At 36.7% G+C, this 19,967-nt stretch overlaps 1 protein-coding gene across 3 annotated transcripts in view; it reads right to left on the bottom strand.

The window, feature by feature from the left end:
- FAM98B (family with sequence similarity 98 member B) overlaps positions 1-19,967 on the bottom strand; it is a 109,692-nt gene that overhangs the window by 980 nt on the left and 88,745 nt on the right. For 2 of the 3 annotated variants that reach the window (XM_069596023.1, XM_069596022.1), the window contains exons 6-9: positions 17,633-17,811; positions 14,120-14,200; positions 12,472-12,588; positions 1,919-2,086 (exon numbers count right to left, since the gene is read on the bottom strand). In XM_069596023.1, the coding sequence (XP_069452124.1) occupies positions 1,919-2,086; positions 12,472-12,588; positions 14,120-14,200; positions 17,633-17,811 (545 nt within the window). Of the gene's footprint in view, positions 1-1,914; positions 2,087-12,471; positions 12,589-14,119; positions 14,201-17,632; positions 17,812-19,967 lie in introns of all 3 variants that reach the window. The other variant, XM_069596024.1, reaches the window with a different exon arrangement.

The following is a 19,967-nucleotide window of genomic DNA, read 5'->3' as shown; positions in this document are numbered from 1 at the left end:
AAGCCAAATATTTTAGGACATGAAAGTACCAGACATGGCAATATGAACTAATATTGAAAATATAAAAGTGATGTGTGACAAATTGCTCACAATGTGCTGTTTTTTAAACAGTGTGAGAGAATATGTATGAAACTTAAGAACTTGTTTAAACATTTTTAGTAAATTTTATAACAAATGTAGTACCCATCACACTAAGAAAACTTTTTAGCAAAACATTTACAATGTACAGAAACTTCATACCCTATACAACTTAACTCCATATTCACTCACACAACTCTGGACTTTCTATTGCCACTGGTTTGGTAATAGATTATCTCATAAAAGACTATTTCTAAGCACATTTTATTTCAACAAAGTATGAAGTACATATGATAACACGTGGGTGTAATACAGGCAGAGACGAAGGTTATCAACTGCAAAGAGCTATAAGGATTTTCAATGAACTATTCCCTTTTTTATGAGAAACTTAAGCTAACTTTCAATGATACTAGTTACTATATTATTAAAAAAATTAAGACAATATACTTCCTTAACCATGCTTCATAGTATTTCACAGGATAAACTAAGAAAGAGTTTGCTTCAAGTACCTAAATTTCTGTAGAAAGGAGCTATTTTATATGTCCATGAACAGAGACCAATAGGAAGCAAATCATTTCCTGCTAGTGTCTTTCAGTAAAGATAAAGCCAAATGTGCCTCAGCCAAAATGACCTATGAATCAGCTGTGTTCTACTTTCCTGATCCTCTAATCAAAATCATGTTTTACTACTTTATATCATAAATGAAGACAAAAAAGTACAAATTCCTCACTGTTGGACAAGCTTCAAAGTACACATATATTCTTCAAAGTATACTATAAAGTCGGCAATAATGTCCTAATTACCAAATCCAAAAAGCAGCTTTTCTTGGTTGTTATCCTCATTGGTCTCTCCACCAAACATTCAATGTTGGTGGATATACAGGGACGCTGTTCCAAGATCTGATAATAAGATTGCCCTCAAATAATTAGACTATCAATTACAAACTCAGAAGAGAGACGGGCAATATCACTTAAGAGAACTCTTGATCCAGAAAGACCTTGATGCATGATATAAAGTAACATATTTAAAATCAGAACACTTTCAGAATAGAGGAGGCTGATCTAAAATGGAAGCAGGAAGGCCCAAGCACTGGTGCCTAACTTAACAATAATTAGCAAACTGACTTTATATACAACCATCTCCTGCTACAGGACACCTTTCTCACTGCACTGAGAATTGATATTGTAAAATTACCCAATTCCCATACTTCTGACTTTTGGCTCTTAAGTTTGTCATAGAGTGCTCTAACTGAAGAGTATATACTAGACAAGCTGATATAAACATTCTAAATTATCTTATTGCTGCTGCCACTGTTGTAAAGGAAAAAATTCAGACTCTCTGAGTTGATTTAAGACCACTGTCAGAGAAATGGACCTATACTCTGAATCAGGAAATGGAACATCCAAGAGATTTTGCAATTTCTAAATTGCAGAAGTGATTTCTCTAAGTAAACAGAAGAGTTCGGATGTGAACCCAAACCTGTATGACTCCAAAGCACATACGTTTTCCTCTGTACCAAAGATCTAACGAGTACATGTGAGTATACAAAATGACTCCTACAGATTTTTTACTGACAAAAAATGGTAAGATTATTGGAAAGAAGGCAAATAATTCTGGCTAATGATACTGATAAAAATAATTCTTAATTCCTCTAATTCAGATAAAACTGTGATTCACGAATACAGAAATTCAAATAAACATGCACATAGAAAACATTAGTAAGCCTAAACTGATTCTCTTTTCTAAGAGTTCACTGCGATGAAAAATGGATTAAATCTGTAAAAACATCAATCAAGGCTATTATAAATTCTTTCTCCACTGTATTAAAAGAAAAACCAACCTTATTAATGGCACATGCTGTCTTCTCCCGGCTGGATCCACTACTTGTCCTGATGATCTTCGACAGATCTTCACGGGCAGCAAGTAAATGTGCCAAGGTTATTGTTGTCTTGGGTGACAAAGCATAACGCTTAGGTTGGTAAATTCTTGCTATGTCATCTGTTTTTAACTAAATGACAAAAGTCAGGGGAAAAAGGAACCAAAGAACATTTCAATGAAAGAGCAATGGCAATCAATCTTCAGAAAAAAAAAAAAAAGATAAAACACAAGCAAACAAATAAACAGCAAAACATTCAAATATCTGATAATCTGTAAGTAAAATGAAGGGGGAAAAAAGAGACCAACAAATGCTAAAAGACTATGTAACTTCCCGCAACAACTCATTTTAAAAGTAACACAAAAAAGATTCCACTCATATTAACAAAGAGCAGAATACCTAAAAATAGCTTTACTGAAAACACATACAGAAACTTTAAGAAGAAAACATTAGTAAACCTACAAAACAAAGGGAGAGCCTGAACAGATGGAGAGAAACACCATGGTTCTGAATGGGGACACTGAGTACTGCCAGTCTTTCTTGAAATTAACTTATACAATTTACTGCAGTTGTCTTGGGATGTATTTTTAGTGGAGCAGGGAGGTAAGGGATACCTACAGTTAACTCAGAAATGAAATATGTATGAAATGACTAAAACAATTTTGGAAAGAGTTTTATCATCTATTAACAGGTAATATGAAATTATTCATCACTGCCTTAACAACTTACATTCACTGACAACTTGTTAAAAGTGCCATGATATTCTTCATTTAATATCATTTCTTTAATCCTCAAAACATCCTTTTAGAGTGGTTGTACAGGTACGCTATCCTACCTCACTCTAATTAAATGGAACTTGTTGAGGGGAGGGAATGAACTAATGAAACAAAAGAGGCAGTTAAGATTCCTGGCCTCATAAATGTATGAATACAATAAATGATAGAGGAAGCATCAAAGATCAGTGAGACAAAAGAAATGGAGGAAACTTAAATGCCCATTATTAAATGAAAAAAGGTAATCTGAAAATAATAATCTGTATGATTCCAACTATATGAAATTCTGAAAAAAGCAAAACTATAGAGATAATACAAAATATCAATGGGTTGCTAAAGGTTGTGGGGAGGGAGGAAGAATAGGCAAAGAGAACATTTTTAGGGCAGTGAGAATACTCTGTATGATACTATAATGGTAGATATACATCTTTGCATATTTTTTCAAACCCACAGAATGTACAGCACCAAGAGTGAAACCTAATGTAAGCTACAGACTTTGGATAATAATGATGTATCAATGTAGGTTCATCAACTGCAAAGATTTACTACACTGGTGGCAGATGTTGATGATGGGGCTAAGTAAGGGCTAAATGGAAATCTCAGAACCCTCTGTTCAATATTGCTATGAACCTAAAACTGCTCTAAAAAATAAAGAATATTAAAACATAAAAAAGGATCAATGAGAAAACATTTTTTTAAATGGTGCTGGAATGAACTGTTGTCTATTTGTAAAGTAATAGTAATAATGCATAACCTATAACAAGGGATTCCAGATATAACAAAAGTTCATTGTTTAACTAGAACAACTATATGCCAATAAAATGGACAACCTAGAGAAAAGGACAAATTCTTAGAAAGATACAACCTTCCAAGACTGAACCAGAAAGAAACAGAAAATATGAACAGATCATCAGAATTAGTAAATAGTAATATAAAAATTTCTAACAAAAGTCCAGGACCAGACAGCTTCACAGGTGAATTCTATCAAGCATTTAGAGAAGAGTTAACACCTATCCTTCTCAAACTATTTCAAAAACTTGGCAGAGGAAGGAACACTCCCAAGCTCATTCTATGAGGCCGCACCTTGATGCCAAAACCAAAGATACCATAAAAAAAGAAAATTACAGGATAATATCACTGATGAACATGGATGCAAAAATCCTCAAAAAAATACTAGCAAACCAAATCCAACAACACGTTAAAACAATCAGACACCATGATTGAGTGGGATTTATCCCAGGGCTGCAAGGACTCAACATAGGTTAAATTAATTGATCTGATATATCACGTTAACAAACTGAATAAAACCATATGATCATCTTAACAGATGCAGAAAAAGCTTTTGACAAAACTCAACACCCATTTCAGATAAAAACTCTCCAGAATGTGGATACAGAGGGAACATACCTCAACTTAATAAAGGCCATACATGACAAAATCACAGCAAAATTATTCCCAATGGTGAAAAACTGTAAGCATTCCCTCTAAGATCAGGAACAAGACAAGGATGTTCACTCTCACCACTTTTATTCAACATAGTTTTGGAAGGCCTAGCCATGGCGATCAGAGAAGAAAAAGAAATAAAAGGAATCCAAATTGGAAAAGACGTAAAACTGTCACGTTTGAAGATGACATAATACTATACATAGAAAATCCTAAAGCTGCAACCAGAAAACTACTAGAGCTTAAAGAATTTGGCAAAACTGCAGAATATAAAATTAATACACAGAAATCTCTTGCATTCATATCCATTAACAATGAAAGACTAGAAAAAGAAGTTAGAGAAACAATCTCATTTACCATCACATGAAAATGCCTAAGAGCTTACCAGGTGGTGCTAGTGGTAAAGAATCTGCTTGCCAATGCAGGAGACATAAGAGATGCAGGTTCAATTCCTGAGCTGGGAAGGTCCCCTAGAGGAAGCAATGGCAACCCAACTCCAGTATCCTTGCTGGGAGAATCCCATGCACAGAAGAGCCTTTGGGCTACAGTCCATGGGTCACAGAGAGTCAGACATGACTGAGTGAGCACAAAAAGCATAAAATACCTGTACTCAGAAAGCTGTAAGATACAGATGAAAGAAATCAAAGATGACACAAACAGATGGAAAGATATACCAAGTTCTCAGATTGGAAGAATCAATATTCAAAATGACTATACCACCCAAAGTAATCTACAGATTCAATGCAATCACTAACAAACTGATATGATTTTTCACAGAATTAGACAAAAAACTTACAATTTGTATGGAGACACAAAAGACCTCAAAAAGTCAAGGCAATCTTGAGAAAGAAAAACAGAGCTGGAGGAATCAGGCTCCTTGACTTCAGACTATACTACAATGCTAACTAGTAGGGTATATAGATCAAACAGATAGAAAGCACCTACAGTCATCTAATCTATGATAAAGAAGGCAAGAATATACAACGAAGAAAAGATGGTCTCTTCAAGAAGTGGTGCTGGGAAAACTGGACTGCTACATGTACAAGAATAAAATTAAAACATTCTTTAACACCATACAGAAAAATAAACTCAAATGAACTGAAGACCTAAATGTAAGACTGGATACTGTAAAACTCTTAAAGGAAAACACAGGCAGAGCACTCTGATATAAATCACAACAAGATCTTTTTTGTTCCACCACCAAGTGTAATGAAAACAAAAATTAACAAATGGCAAATAAAAGTGCTTGCACAGGAAAGGAAATCATGAACAAAACTAAAAGAAAACCCACACAATAGGAGAAAATATTTGCAAACAATGTGAACAAGTCATTAATCTCCAAAATATACAAACAGCTCATGCAGCTCAACATGAAAAAAAAAAGATGGCCAGAAGATCTAAAGAGACATTTCTCTAAAGATGACATAAAAATGGCTAAAAAGCACATGAAAAGATGCTCAACGTCACTAACTACTAGACAAATGCAAATCAAAACTACGAGCTATCACCTCACACTGGGAGAATGGCCATCATCAAAAAGTCTACAAACAATAAATGCTGAAGAGGGTATGGAAAAAAGGGAACACTCTTCAATGCCGGTGGGAATGTAAATTAATCTAACACTACTATGGCTACCCACTCTAGCAGTACTCTGGTCTAAAGAATTCCATGGACTACACGGGCCATGGGGTAGCAAAAAGACAGACAAGAGTGAGCAACTTTCACTTTCTTTATGGAGAACAGTATGGAGATTCCTTAAAAAAACTAAAAGTAGAGCTACCACATGATCCCGCAACCCCGCTTCAGGGCATATACCTGGAAAACTGTAATGCAAAAGGACACAGGCACCCCCATGTTCACTGCAGCACTGTTTGCAATAGCCAGGACATGGAAGCAACCTAGCTGTCCATCAGCAGAGGAATGGATAAGGAAGGTATGGCGTATATATACAATGGACTATTACCCAGCCACATAAAAGAACTAGCATCATTTGCAGCAACATGGATGGACCTAGAGATTATCATACTATGTGAGGTTAGGTCAGACAGAAAAAGACAAATATCATATGATACTGCTTATACGTGAAATCTAAAAAAATCATACAAATGAACCTATTTATAAAACAGAAATAGAGTCACAGATGTAGAAAACAAACTTATGGTTATTAAGGACGAAGGGAGGGAGGAATACATTGGGAGACTGGGATTGACATATACATACTACTGTACATAAAACAGACAACTCGTAAGAACCTACATATAACACAGGAACTCTCTTCAGTACTCTATAATGATCTATACGGGAACAGAACCTGAAGAAGATTGGACGTAGGCATATGTATAACTGCCTTGCTTTGCTGTACAAGAGAAACACAACACTGTAAATCAACTGTACTCCAATAAAAAAAAGTAAAAATCTTTAAAAAAGAGTTTTTTTAAGTTTTAAAACTGAAAAACTTAACTATGTTATAAAGACTACAATTTCTGCACATCAAAAGACAGAAAAAACAACTGGGGAAAATATTTTCAACAAATAAAGCAACTAGCTAACTTCCTTAATATATAAAAAGCTCAATCAGAAGGAAAACAGGAAGGCCTCAGGGGAAAAAAATATAAGACACGAATAGAAATTTAAAAAAAATAGGAAATTCAAATGACTAATAAGCTTATGAAAAAAAGTTCAACTTTACTAATAAGACAAATAAACAAATGAAAACAATTTAGTCATTTTTAACCATCAAGTTAGCCATAAAATTGACAATATTCTAAATATTAAAGGGGCTAAAGTGAAAGCAAAATGGCATTGACCTTATTTGTACGAGTTTAAATTCATACAAAATTTCTAAAAAACAATCTGGCCGTGTGAATCAAGACCATTAAGAGTCATAACCTTGGACACAGTGAATTTCCATTTAGGAATCCACAGGTTTCACATCTGCAGACACAAAAGGCTGATTGTGCAGTTATGTGGGGAAACATGAATGAAACTTGACAGCATTATGCTAAGAAGTCAGACATAAAAGCCACACACTGTATAATTCCTTATATATATGACATACACAGAACAGGCAAATCCAAAGAGAGACAAACTAGATTATAGTAAAGGGAGGTTTCTTTGGAAGGAATGATGCTAAAGCTGAAACTCCAGTACTTTGGCCACCTCATGCGAAGAGTTGACTCATTGGAAAAGACTCTGATGCTGGGAGGGATTGGGGGCAGGAGGAGAAGGGGACGACCGAGGATGAGATGGCTGGATGGCATCACTGACTCGATGGATGTGAGTCTGAGTGAACTCTGGGAGTTGGTGATGGACAGGGAGGCCTGGCGTGCTGCAATTCATGGGGTTGCAAAGAGTCGGACACGACTGAGCGACTGAACTGAACTGAAAGGAAGGTGAGGGTACTGTGAATGACCACTGAAAGGAATAATTCTGTTGGGGTTGAGGGAAATGTTCTAGAATTAGATCATGGTTACATAATTCAGAGAGTATACTGCTGCTGCTAAGTCACTTCAGTCGTGTCCGACTCTGTGTGACCCCATAGACGGCAGCCCACCAGGCTCCCCCGTCCCTGGGATTCTCCAGGCAAGAATACTGAAGTGGGTTGCCATTTCCTTCTCCAATGCATGAAAGTGAAAAGTGAAAGTGAAGTCACTCAGTCGTGTCCAACTCTTCACGACCCCATGGACTGCAGCCTACCAGGCTCCTCCATCCACGGGATTTTACAGGCAAGAGTACTGGAGTGGGGTGCCATCACCTTCTCCAATCAAGTATACTAAAACCCACTAAATTATACATTTTAAGATGGTGAATTATATCTCAATTAAAAATTAATATAAAAAAGGATATTGAAATAGAACTTTTAGAGATATGGGACAATGATTACACTATATTCAGTAAAAAAAAATCAAACTATAAAATTATACTTTTATTTCAATACTAGCAAAGTAATAGAGTAACCAGATTAACCATACAAATAATGTGTATAATCTTCTTGAAGGGCAACTCTACACAGGGTGTATGAAGAGTATTTTTTAAATGCATATTCTTTGATCAAGAAATTACACTTTAAGGAATATATCATGTACATGAACAAAAATGTAGTTGTCAAGGATTTCATTACAGGCAAAGAAGACAAAATTAAAGGAAACCTCAAAATCAATAGAGTATATCCATATGATAAAATGTGGAAAGATTTTAAATGCTATAGAACAGTTGGTCAATCATTCAACAATATCAGACACATGAAATAGGAAGAATAATATAAAGATACATTAAATTTAACAAGAAAACTCAGGGTATAAATGCATATGCATGCATGCATGCTAAGTCACTTCAGTCATGTCCACCTCTGTGTGACCCTATGGACAGTGGCCCACCAGGCTCCTCCGTCCACAGGATTCTAGAGGCAAGAATACTGGAGTGGGTTGCCATTTCCTTCTCCTTATATACAACTGAAAAGGATGACATGAAAGGCCAAAATTTGATCATAATCTAAGAAAAAAACATTTAAAAAATCTTCCAAAATTAAGAAAACTGAAAACATAATCTCCTTGTCCTAAAACATGATGAAAAAACACCATGATAAAAATATCAAGGTATTTCCTAAAAGTATTTTCTCAAAGTCTCTAAGTTTAAGGCTAGTCAAGAGTATACATTACCATGAGTCTGTGCCACTCTGAATGGTCAAAGAGCATGGCAAAACTCATTTGTTTTGGGTTCTTCTGTAAGCTTAAGGACAACACTGAAAATATCCTCCAATTTAGTATGTTAAGATACTTTTAATGCATTACCTTTCACAGTATTCTTTATATTCCTAAATCCCTTTTCTCATTAAAATTCTAGCAGATTAAACTGGATACCCAATATGTATACAACCTCTATTAAGTTTCCAGGGGTCAGTAAAACTCATACTTTGCATATATCTAAATTCTATTTCCTTTAAGTCAGCGATCATATCATCTACTTCTTTGGTAACTCAGACCTCTTAGAGGAGCATCTAGGTTTCTCACATACAACGGTTACTCCAAACACATGGACACACGTCTACATGGACACACATGTCTACATGGACACACATGTCTAAAATTTATCCTGGTATGCATGCAGAAGAGAAACAGGTTTTAATCTTCTGAGAAGCCAATTTGATATTACAGACAGTGAAATATTCTAAAAATGTTCTACATCTCATCATATAAGGTAATGAGATGCTCATACAGAACCAGGTACATTGTAATGTGTGCAACATGTGAGGTGCTAAGTAAATATTTACTGAAAGAAAATACACATAAGACAGTACTCAACTCTCCCTTACAGCTATTCTATTACTATGCTAAAAAAAATTTTTTTTTCCTGTGAAATAACAATAGCTCACCAACAATCCTGTTCTAATCACTCTAATTTTTTTTATCTGTCTGCTAGGTGTTTGGAAGGAAACTATGTATATACATAAGGGAGTATTTTTAGGTAAATGAGTCAGATTACACATACTAAATTATTTTTTAAAAAAGTACACATTTACTACAATAAAGAGACTAGAAAGAAGGATACAGGTAAGAAGAGAACCAACATATTAGAAAATGAGATCAAGAGCCAAAAATAGGGGTTAACTCAGTCTATTTGTGGAATAATCTATTCTTCCAACCATTGTTGCCATGCTGCCACTCCTCCCCTGGCCAAATGAGAATAATGTACAGAAAAAATGAGGCTTCCTTTAAAAAAATGAGCAGTCACACTTCTACAAGTGAGCATTAGAAATTTCCAGTTCACAGTAGCCAGCCCCAAAACCTGACATCAACAATCCTGATCAATGACTAGTTCCCAATCAGTTTTTCAGTGTCTTGTCTTAAATATGGACAACGAAAGACCATAATGCATTTGAAGAAAGCCTGCACAAGACAAAGACCAAGAAAAACAAATCAAAAATTGCCCTGGAAGAGATAGAAAATAATTGAAGCAGAAAAAACAAAACAAAATACCTTTTATAAAAAATTTTTTTCATCCCCATTTAAGAAGATAGCACAGTCATAAAACAAGAAGAAAAAATAACAAACACGTGAAAGGAAAACTCAAGAAGAAAAAAAACATTCCCAGAAAGGAAAAAATGATGGCAGAAACAAAAATTTAATGACAAGCACAAAATAAAATTGAGGAAAATTCCAAGAAAGTGAATCAAAAAGGAAAAGCGAAAATGAGAAAAATAAAGCAACTTATGAGGATCTACTCAGAAAGTCTAACATCTGAATAAGAGTTTCAGAAAGAGAAAATATAAAAGAAATATAAAAGTTTGAGTTTATAAATTGAAAGGCCCACCTAATGTTTAGCACAATGAGTTAAAAAAAGACCCTGACTGACATATGCTGTGAAAGAGAGAAGAGAGTCTCAAAGCTCTCAGAGAAAAATAAAAGCTCACCCAAAAGAATGGAGAATGGCACTGGGTTTCTCAACAGCAGCACTACATGCTACAGAACAATGAAGCAATGCCTTCAATATTCTTCGAGAAAAACGTTTTCCACCTAGAATTTTATGTTTACCCAAACTATCAATCAAATGTGGCAGCAGAATAAACATTTTCATAATGTAAGGATTCAGAAAAACACCCCTATTTGTGCATTTACTGTGGCAGGTTGAGGGAAAAAAACAATGAAAGAGAAGAGCATGGGATCCAGGAAATAGTGGAGTACCCAAGAATAGGCATGCAAGTGGCCCAAACTGCAATAGGAGGATACAAGCCATTAGAGTGAAAGAATACAGAAAAAAAGGACTCATCCGAATACCTGATTTTTTAAAACAAACAAAGGAAAGGAAGAAAAAAGCAGCAGCAGCATATGGTAAAGAAATACAATGCAGGGAAAAAAAAATCCATTAAAAGTAAGATAAAACATCTGGTAAATAGAATGGCTCCCCAGAGATGTCTCCATCCTCCCTGGAACCTGTGAATATGCTAACTTGCATTGGTATCTGCAAGGCAAGTTAGGATCTTGAGATCAATTATCTGGGTGAGCCCAGCGTAATCACAAGGATCTTGATAAGCGAGACACAGGAGAAGGCATATGACAATGGAAGCAGAAAGAGAAAGACTGGAAGATCCCACAGTTAATTTTGAAGATGGAGAATCAGGTCAAGAGCTGAGGTACACAGGTGGTATCTGGAAAGTAGGAAATGCGAGGAAACAGAATCTCCCCTGCAGTGTCTGGGAGGAGGTGCAACCCTGCCAATACCTTCATTTTAGGACTTCTGAAGTCGAGATCTGTAAGAGAATACATGTGTATTGTTTAAACCACTAAATTTGTGGTAGTTTGTTACAGCAACCACAGGAAACCAATATAGGGCACCAAATGGAGAGAAAGACCACCTAAGAGCACAGATGACAAGTGAGGCACCCCTTGCTACCAGCAGAACCCAGACATGCAAGACAACCATCTTAGATGTTTCAACCCACCCCAGCCCAGGTACCCACTGAATGAGGCTGCGCAAGTGACCTCAGCTGATACAATATGGGGCAGAAGAACCACCCACTTACCCAAAGAATGTAATAATAGTACCAGAGTAACAGGCACAGATTTACCCTGTCACTTGAAACAACTATAAAACTGGACAATCCACACGAACCAGTGATTTTCAGACACTGGATATCCAGAAGCATAGGACAATGATCCCTCTAAGAGGAGAAGCAAATGTTTTCCTATATTTGTCCCAGCTTACTGTCTGGAGTGATTCCAGACTGTAATGCAGGGTGGGGTGGATGATCCCAGATGAAGCCTGGGTACAGACTAAAGGCATAAAAAGGGAATGATGGATGACAGCTCTCCAGAAAACTATCTGAAGAGATTCACACTTGGGAATGCTCCCACCCTGCAACCCTTTTCAACTGGAACACAGTTCACAGCTTTAAGACACCTTTAAGATTTGTTCAGACATCAGTGCTGCCTAACTGACCAGTTGCTCATTGTATCTATCTCACTGCCACATATGATGCCTTCCTTTATGTATCAGTTCAATTCAATTCAGTGGCTCAGTCGTGTCCAATTCTTTGCAACCCCATGGACTACAGCACGCCAGACTTCCTCGTATCCTTGCATAAATCATAACAACTGAGTTTTAAATAAATGTGAGAGATACAGTCAGAAATGAACATATCTATGAACAGAGACCAGGATTATTTAAGACCAGCAGTTACTCTAGGCAGGAACTTCAGACAGAGCAATAAAGTGCAAATGCGGCATCATTACAGAACAGACGAGAGAGCCTGCAGAGCTGTCACAGAGTACCACCTACAGGACACAAGTGGGAAAACAGCCTTACCTTTGCTCTATCAGACCACCCAAAGGACTGCACTGTCACATCTAATCGTTTCATCAACATCCGCCGGCGGCACTCATATTCACTTGAAAGAGCATCATTGATTCTTTCCAGTTTTTCCTAAAATTACGCACATAAAAGAATTTTAAAAATTGTGGTCAATGTTTCCTACTAATTCAAAAGATGGTACTTGGTCATTTTGATCCCATAAGACCTAACAGTAAATTGTTTAAATAATTAAGATAATTGACAGAACATTTCTGATATTCAACAGATATCAAACATGCAAATTAAACTCAACAGTTTTTAGTTTATCTGATCTTCAATCAAATATATTAATTTAAGTGAAAGGTATATTTGCAAAGTAGTCTGGACCAGTAAGGAAAGAAAATAATAACTTCCCATCTTATTGACACTGAGCTACTATACTTTCCAAATTACAACTATGTTAACATATTAGGCACCGTAAATACTTTTGGTCAATTTTTTTTTTAATTAAAAATCTGAATGAAGAAATGTTAGGACCTACTGCTCTAGAATATCAACCCATTTTAATTCTCCAATATAAAAAATCTACAAGACGGCACTAAGATCATGGCATCCAATCCCATCACTTCATGGCAAATAGATGGGGAAACAGAGGAAACAGTGGCTATTTTTTTGAGCTCCAAAATCACTCTAGATGGTGACTGCAGCCATGAAAGTTATGACCAACCTAGACTGTATATTAAAAAGCAGAGACGTTACTTTGCCAACAAAGGTCCATCTAGTCAAGGCTATGATTTTTCCAGTGGTCATGTATGGATGTGAGAGTTGGACTGTGAAGAAAGCGGAGTACCAAGAATGGATGCTTTTGAACTGTGGTGTTGGAGAAGACTCTTGAGAGTCCCTTAGACTGCAAGGAGATCCAACCAGTTTATCCTAAAGGAGATCAGTCCTGGATGTTCACTGGAAGGACTGATGTTGAAGCTGAAACTCCAATACTTTGGCCGCATGATGTGAAGAGCTGACTCATTTGAAAAGACCCTGATGCTGGGAGGGATTGGGGGCAGGAGAAGGGGACAACAGAGGATGAGGTGGTTGGATAGCATCACTGACTCAATGGACATGAGTTTGGGTAGGCTCCAGGAGTTGGCAATGGACAGGGAGGCCTGGCATGCTGCAGTCCATGGGGTCACAAAGAGTCGGACACGACTGAGCGACTGAACTGAACAGACAAGACAGCACGAGATACAGATGTAAAGAACAGACTTTTAGACTATATGGGAAAGGAAGGGCAGGATGATTTGAGAGAAAAGCATTGAAACATGTGTATTACCATATGTAAAACAGATGACCAATGCCGGGTTCGATGCAGGAAGCAGGGCACTCAAAGCTGGTGTTCTGGGACAACCCAGAGGGATGGAGTGGGGAGGGAGTTCAGGATGGGGGGACACATGTGCATCCGTGGCTGATTCATGTCAATTTGGCAAAAGCCACTACAATATTGTAATTAGCCTCCAATTAAAATAAATGAATTTTTTTAAAGCAAAAACATATATATATAAAATTTTTTTAAAAGCATGCAAAAATCTAGATGTCCATTCATAAAATTAAGCTATATTAATATAGCTAATTACATAAAACTAATGAAAAAGGGGGGATGGCTTACCGCCTGTTCCAGATTTAAATCAATTTTCAGCAGTGGTTTTCCCACATGATTTTTCTGGACTTTTGAGAGAGTATCTTTCACCTAAAATTAAACATAGAAGACTGTGAAAATGTATATCCCCAATTTAAAACAATCTTATTCGTGCTTAAAATGTTGTGAATGCCAGAGAATCAATCAAATGTTAACAAGAAATCATTAAAACATACCTTCACATACTAAGGGCTTCCCTGGTGGCTCAGAGGATAAAGTGTCTGCTTGTAATGCAGGAGACCCGGGTTCAATCCCTGGGTTGGGAAGATCCCCTGGAGAAGGAAATGGCAACGCACTCCAGTATTCTTGCCTGGAGAATCCCATGGACATAGGAGCCTGGCAGGCTACAGTCCACAGAGTCACAAAGAGTTGGACACGACTGAGCAACTTCACTTCACGTACTAAGAAAGATTTTCACTACAACGCAGAGTATCTTCCTCAAGGAAGCAAGTTACGTTAATCCAAGCTATAGCACACCTTTTCCAAAGTAAGAAATAACGTACATGGACAACTGAAGTAACTACCAAAAGACTTTATTATGAGAATCTAAGTTCCATGTGAAATAAATTCATATTCTTAGGACAGCACACTCTTACATCCTGACAAAAAAGAAATAAATAAAACCTTTGCTGAGTAGGTTGCAGTCGTGCCCAACTCTCTCCAACCCCATGGATTACAGCCCACCAGGCTCCTCTGTCCATGGGATTCTCCAGGCAAGAATACTGGAGTGGGCTGCCATTCTCTTCTCCAGGGCATCTTCCCGACCCAGGGATCGAACCCAGATCTCCTGCATTGCAGGCAGATTCTTTACCGTCTGAGCCACCAGGGAAGCCCCGAGTATGCTGGTTTTACTCAACTAAATATTTTGTACACATTCCATTGTTCACCAAGACAATGAAAGAGCGTAAGTCCTCAATTAGTCACCATTCACTTTCACTTTTCACTTTCATGCATTGGAGAAGGAAATGGCAGCCCACTCTAGTACTCTTGCCTAGAGAATCCCAGGGATGGGGGAGCCTGGTTGGCTTCCATCTATGGGATCGCACAGAGTCGGACACCACTGAAGCGACTTAGCAGCAGCAGCACATTTCATCACTTTTGCAAAGCCACTGATTTGAACTGAAACATTTTTATTTTTGGTGAACAAGATTTAGACATTTGTTTTTGCTTTAGCAATATCAGAAGTCATTTAAACAGGATGAAATATATACAGTTGCTTAGTTTATAATATAATAGAGAAAATAGGAACAGGTCACATTTGAGGAGTATGAAGCTTAATGTTGGGGGATCTCTTTTCAAAAAGAATTAAAGATTATGAACACAAAATTAGCTTGGAAATTGGTGGTGGTAATGCAAAGTGACTGTTAAGTGGGGGGTACATGGCTTCTTTTGAGAATGATGGAAATATTCTAAAATTAGATTTTGATGATGACGTACAAGTAAATAAACAAAATCCATTGAATTGTACACCTTAAATGGGCATACTTTATGGTACTTCAATTATATCTTTTGGATCAGTATGTGGATGCATTGGAAGATTAGGAAGAGTCTAGAAATCTGTCTCAATCTGAAACAGCCCCAGGTATTAGGCAACCCCAGATAATTCTTAATCCAGAGAAACAAATTCTGAAGAGCAATTTATGAACTACAGAACAATATTCTTGAGCTGGGATTCATAGGCTTATTTTTTGGTTTGCTAGTTCTAAAAACAAAACAAAACTTTTTAATACTGTGTTTTATCTTAATGATACTAAAATTCTCTTACATTCATTAAGACAAATTTTGTTTTCAGCTCATAAATTATCAGTGCAAAAGAGTACTTTATTCAAGAATATAGTTTAAAACAGCAAGTCTAAAAACAGTTTTATTGCCTATTCTTGAGGGTGAAAATTTTCTTTTCCTTGAAAAATGAATCCTGTATTATTCTCCTAGAGGACTCCTACAAAACCTAGAAATTAGGCTAGAATTTGGTCTGCAAGGGCAGTATTCTCTCTAATTTATGCCTTGACTGGGAATGAGGATAGCTTTATAGTCGAAAAAAAATTCAAAAGCTAGAGATATCGTTTTGTTGTTGTTAATTACTTGTTAATTAGTTGTTCTTAATTACTCCATCAAGGTACTCATTCATTTATTAACTATAAAACAAACATTTCCTAAACACTTATCCATCAGAAATTACAGATTTCTTTGCTCACTGCCAAAGACAATCACATTGAAATTTTATTAACAGCATCCATTAAAAAGAAATTGTTTGCCTTTAAAGAAAAACTCTACTTTTTTCATTATACTGTAATTCAACCTTGGTTAGAAACTGGACCCTTAAATTTGCAGAGAGATTTCTATCAGGGCAAACAGCAAACTTTCAGACTAGCACTTCGTCATTAAGACCTGATTCCTGAATACTGTTGCTGCTAAGTCGCTTTAGTCGTATCCGACTGTGCGACCCCGTAGATAGCAGCCTACCAGGCTCCCCTGTCCCTGGGATTCTCCAGGCAAGAATACTGGAGTGGGTTGCCATTTCCTTCTCCAATGCAGGAAAGTGAAAAGTGAAAGTGAACTCGCTCAGTCGTGTCTGACTCTTGGCCACCCCATGGACTGCAGCCCACCAGGCTCCTCGGTCCGTGGGATTTTCCAGGCAAGAGTACTGGAGTGGGGTGCCATTGCCTTCTCCCTCCTGAATACTAGTAATAGGCAAATAAAGTCAAAAGCTTACTATTTAGTTTTACGTGAAAAATTTAGCTTTACACGAAGATAACTGTCTCTCTAATAATTAGAATGTATATTTTGTACTTAAAGGAAATACAGTTGATTCTTGAACAACATGGGTTTGAATTGTGCTGGTTCGCCTCTACATGAATTTTTTTCACTAAAAACAATTACAGTACCATCCAATCTACAGGTGGTTGAATTTACAAATACCAACTGAAGATACAGAGGCCAACTGTGAAGCTGTACGTTAATTACTGACTCCACAGAGGATCAGCACCCCTAATCCACACAGTATTCAAAGGTCAACTGTATTTTCATCCTTAATACACGTACAGGAGCTTTCCTGGTGGCTTTAGAGGTAAATGATTTGCCTGTCAACGCAAGAGAGACAGGTTTGATCCCTGATCCACAAAGACCCCACATGCCATGGAGCAACTAGGCCTGTGCAACGCAACTGTTGAGCCCACGCACCTCAGAGCCCATGCTCCACAACGAGAGGCCACCACAATGAGAAGCCTGTGCACCACAATGAGAAGGCTGCATGCCACAACTAGGGAATAACTCCCGCTCTCCAAAACCAAAGAAAAGCCTGCGCAGCAATGAAGACCCAGCACAGCCAAAAATAAATAAATAAAATTTAATACATTTGCTGCTGTTGTTTAGTCGCCAAGCCATGTCTGACTCTCTGAGACCCCATGGACTGCAGCATGCCAGTGTTACATGTTAGCATTTAATTGAATTTGCGGGAAATAAAAAATAAAACAAATACAATACCTTTGATTCCACTTGGTTTAGCATAAGCGGAATGTCAGAAGTTGTTGACTTGGGAATCCCAAGGGTATCGCAGATAGCCTGAACTTCCTGATAAATTTCACTATTTTTATCGAATTGAGAATTTTTACACTTCTTGTTCTGTAGTATCTGTAAAGCTTGAAGCTCTGTACTTAAAAATACTATAATAAAAAAAGGGAAAAACAAATAATGTTAAAATGCACAAGAATGCTTTAAAAATCCCACTTGTGGGTATACATGCAAAGGACCTTTAGTGAGGATCTCAAAGAGGTCTTCCCTACCATATTCACTGCTGTACTGTTCATAATAGCCAAGACAGGGAAACAACCTACGTGTCCTTCAACAGCTGAATGGATAAAGAGAATGTGGTATGTGTATACAATGGAGTATTACCCAGCTTTAAAAAGAAGGGAATCCAGTCATTTGTGACAACATGGATGAACCTGGAAAATGCAAAGTGAGACAAGCCAGATGCAGAAACACAAATACTAATGACACCATCTTTATGAGGAATCTAAAACTCCTAACACAGAAAGTAGAATGGTGGTCACCAATCTAGGGAAGAAACAGGATATTTGTTAAATACAAATTTCTGAAGAACAGCAGATCCATTTTATTGAAGTTTCAAAATCAGAGGGATCTTGGCACAGTCCTCATAAGCAAAGTCTGACATATATTAGTTACATAAGATGAATAAGTCCTAGAGATCTACTTTACAGCATAATACTGTATTATATTCAGTTAACAGTTTCATTGTAACAGTTTACAGTTAACAATACTGTGTTGTATACTTAAAGATTTGCTAAGAGGGTAAATCTTACATTGAGTATTCTTATCACAGAAAGAAATAATAAAGAGGGCAGAAGGAAATTTTAAAAAAGGGCAGAAAGAAATTTTAAAAATAATGCCTATTCAGAGTCTAAAGTCTAGTAGGAGGGACCCATCAGTAAAAGAACAACATTAAAATCTTCAGGAATGTATAGAGCTGAAAAATTACTCTCTCTCTGATATGCAGAGCTCAAGCCAAGGGAGAATGTATAGCTTTAAGTGATCTATAAGCAGAGAGAGCAATCTGTAAAACCACCTTTAGGACAGACCACTCCAGACTTCACAAGTCCTTTCACAGTCACCATTTCATCCTTTCAACAGTCAGCTTTCTAAAAATTACTCAAAAATCTTAGATAGAAAAAATACAACAAAATGGTAACAGACTCTCACATACTGAGAAGTAAAAGGCAGTGGCCGAGAGCAGGCTGCGGAGGTGGGGGTATAACAGGTAAAGGCACAAACCTCCACTTAGAAAAGAAATAAGCCTCGGGGATGTGATATATAATTTAAAGCATACGGTCAATAATATTGTAGTAACTTTTTATGGAAACAGATGGCTACTACAATTTCCACAGTGACCACTTCACAACATATGCAAAGGTCAAATCATTATGTGGTACACCTGAAACTAACATAATATTTATATGAATGATATTTCAATTTAAAAAAATAGTAAAAAAAAAAAAACCCACATCATTTTGGAAAGCAAAAAATTAAATCATTAGTCTTTTTAAAATTAACTTTCAGAACAGTAAAGACAGATACCGGGGGTTCATTTGTTTTCATTTCAGTTAAATTTATACACTCACAATTTAATATAATAGTTTCAACTTCAGTAGAGCAGGAAAAGATATCTGAGAAACTGTTTAAAAGTACAAGGATCCCACCCTTAGAGATTCTGAACCAGAACATCTTAAGTTCGATTTGGGAATCTGTATGGTTTTAGAGCCAAGGTGATTCTCACCGACAGGATTGAGAGCCACTAATTAAAGGTTTTTCCATGTAATCTACACATAATAGTCTAAGGAATCCACAAAAAGCTAAGACCAATACATATCAAACTTTGCTTATGACAACTATGCCAAGGTCCCTCTGATTTTAAAACTTCATTAAAACAGATCACCGTTCTTCAAAAATTTATATTTTGGAACCACGGCTGAAGTCTGTCTTCATTCTACAGAAACATGTTGTACATAAGAGTACAAACAAGAGTTCAGTCTAGTATTCAAAATGCTAATCCACGCAGATGGACAATAATACTGTGATAAGTCTTCTCATACAGATTCTCAGACTCCCCACCCCAAAGCAATCACCAATGTTAGTTTCTGGGTATCTTTTTAAGCATATATGTATATGTATATTTAGTATATGTTTCTACCATCTATACACTTTTATTTCTACTACAGAAACAAGAGTATACATCTTCTGTGTATTTCTTTGCCAATATATTCCAGAGATCATTCCATATTTACACATTTTATCTACTCTC

The sequence above is a fragment of the Ovis canadensis genome, chromosome 7 (assembly GCF_042477335.2).
Source record: "Ovis canadensis isolate MfBH-ARS-UI-01 breed Bighorn chromosome 7, ARS-UI_OviCan_v2, whole genome shotgun sequence".
Classification (NCBI taxonomy): domain Eukaryota; kingdom Metazoa; phylum Chordata; class Mammalia; order Artiodactyla; family Bovidae; genus Ovis; species Ovis canadensis.
This window is presented reverse-complemented; position numbering and strand designations above follow the sequence as displayed.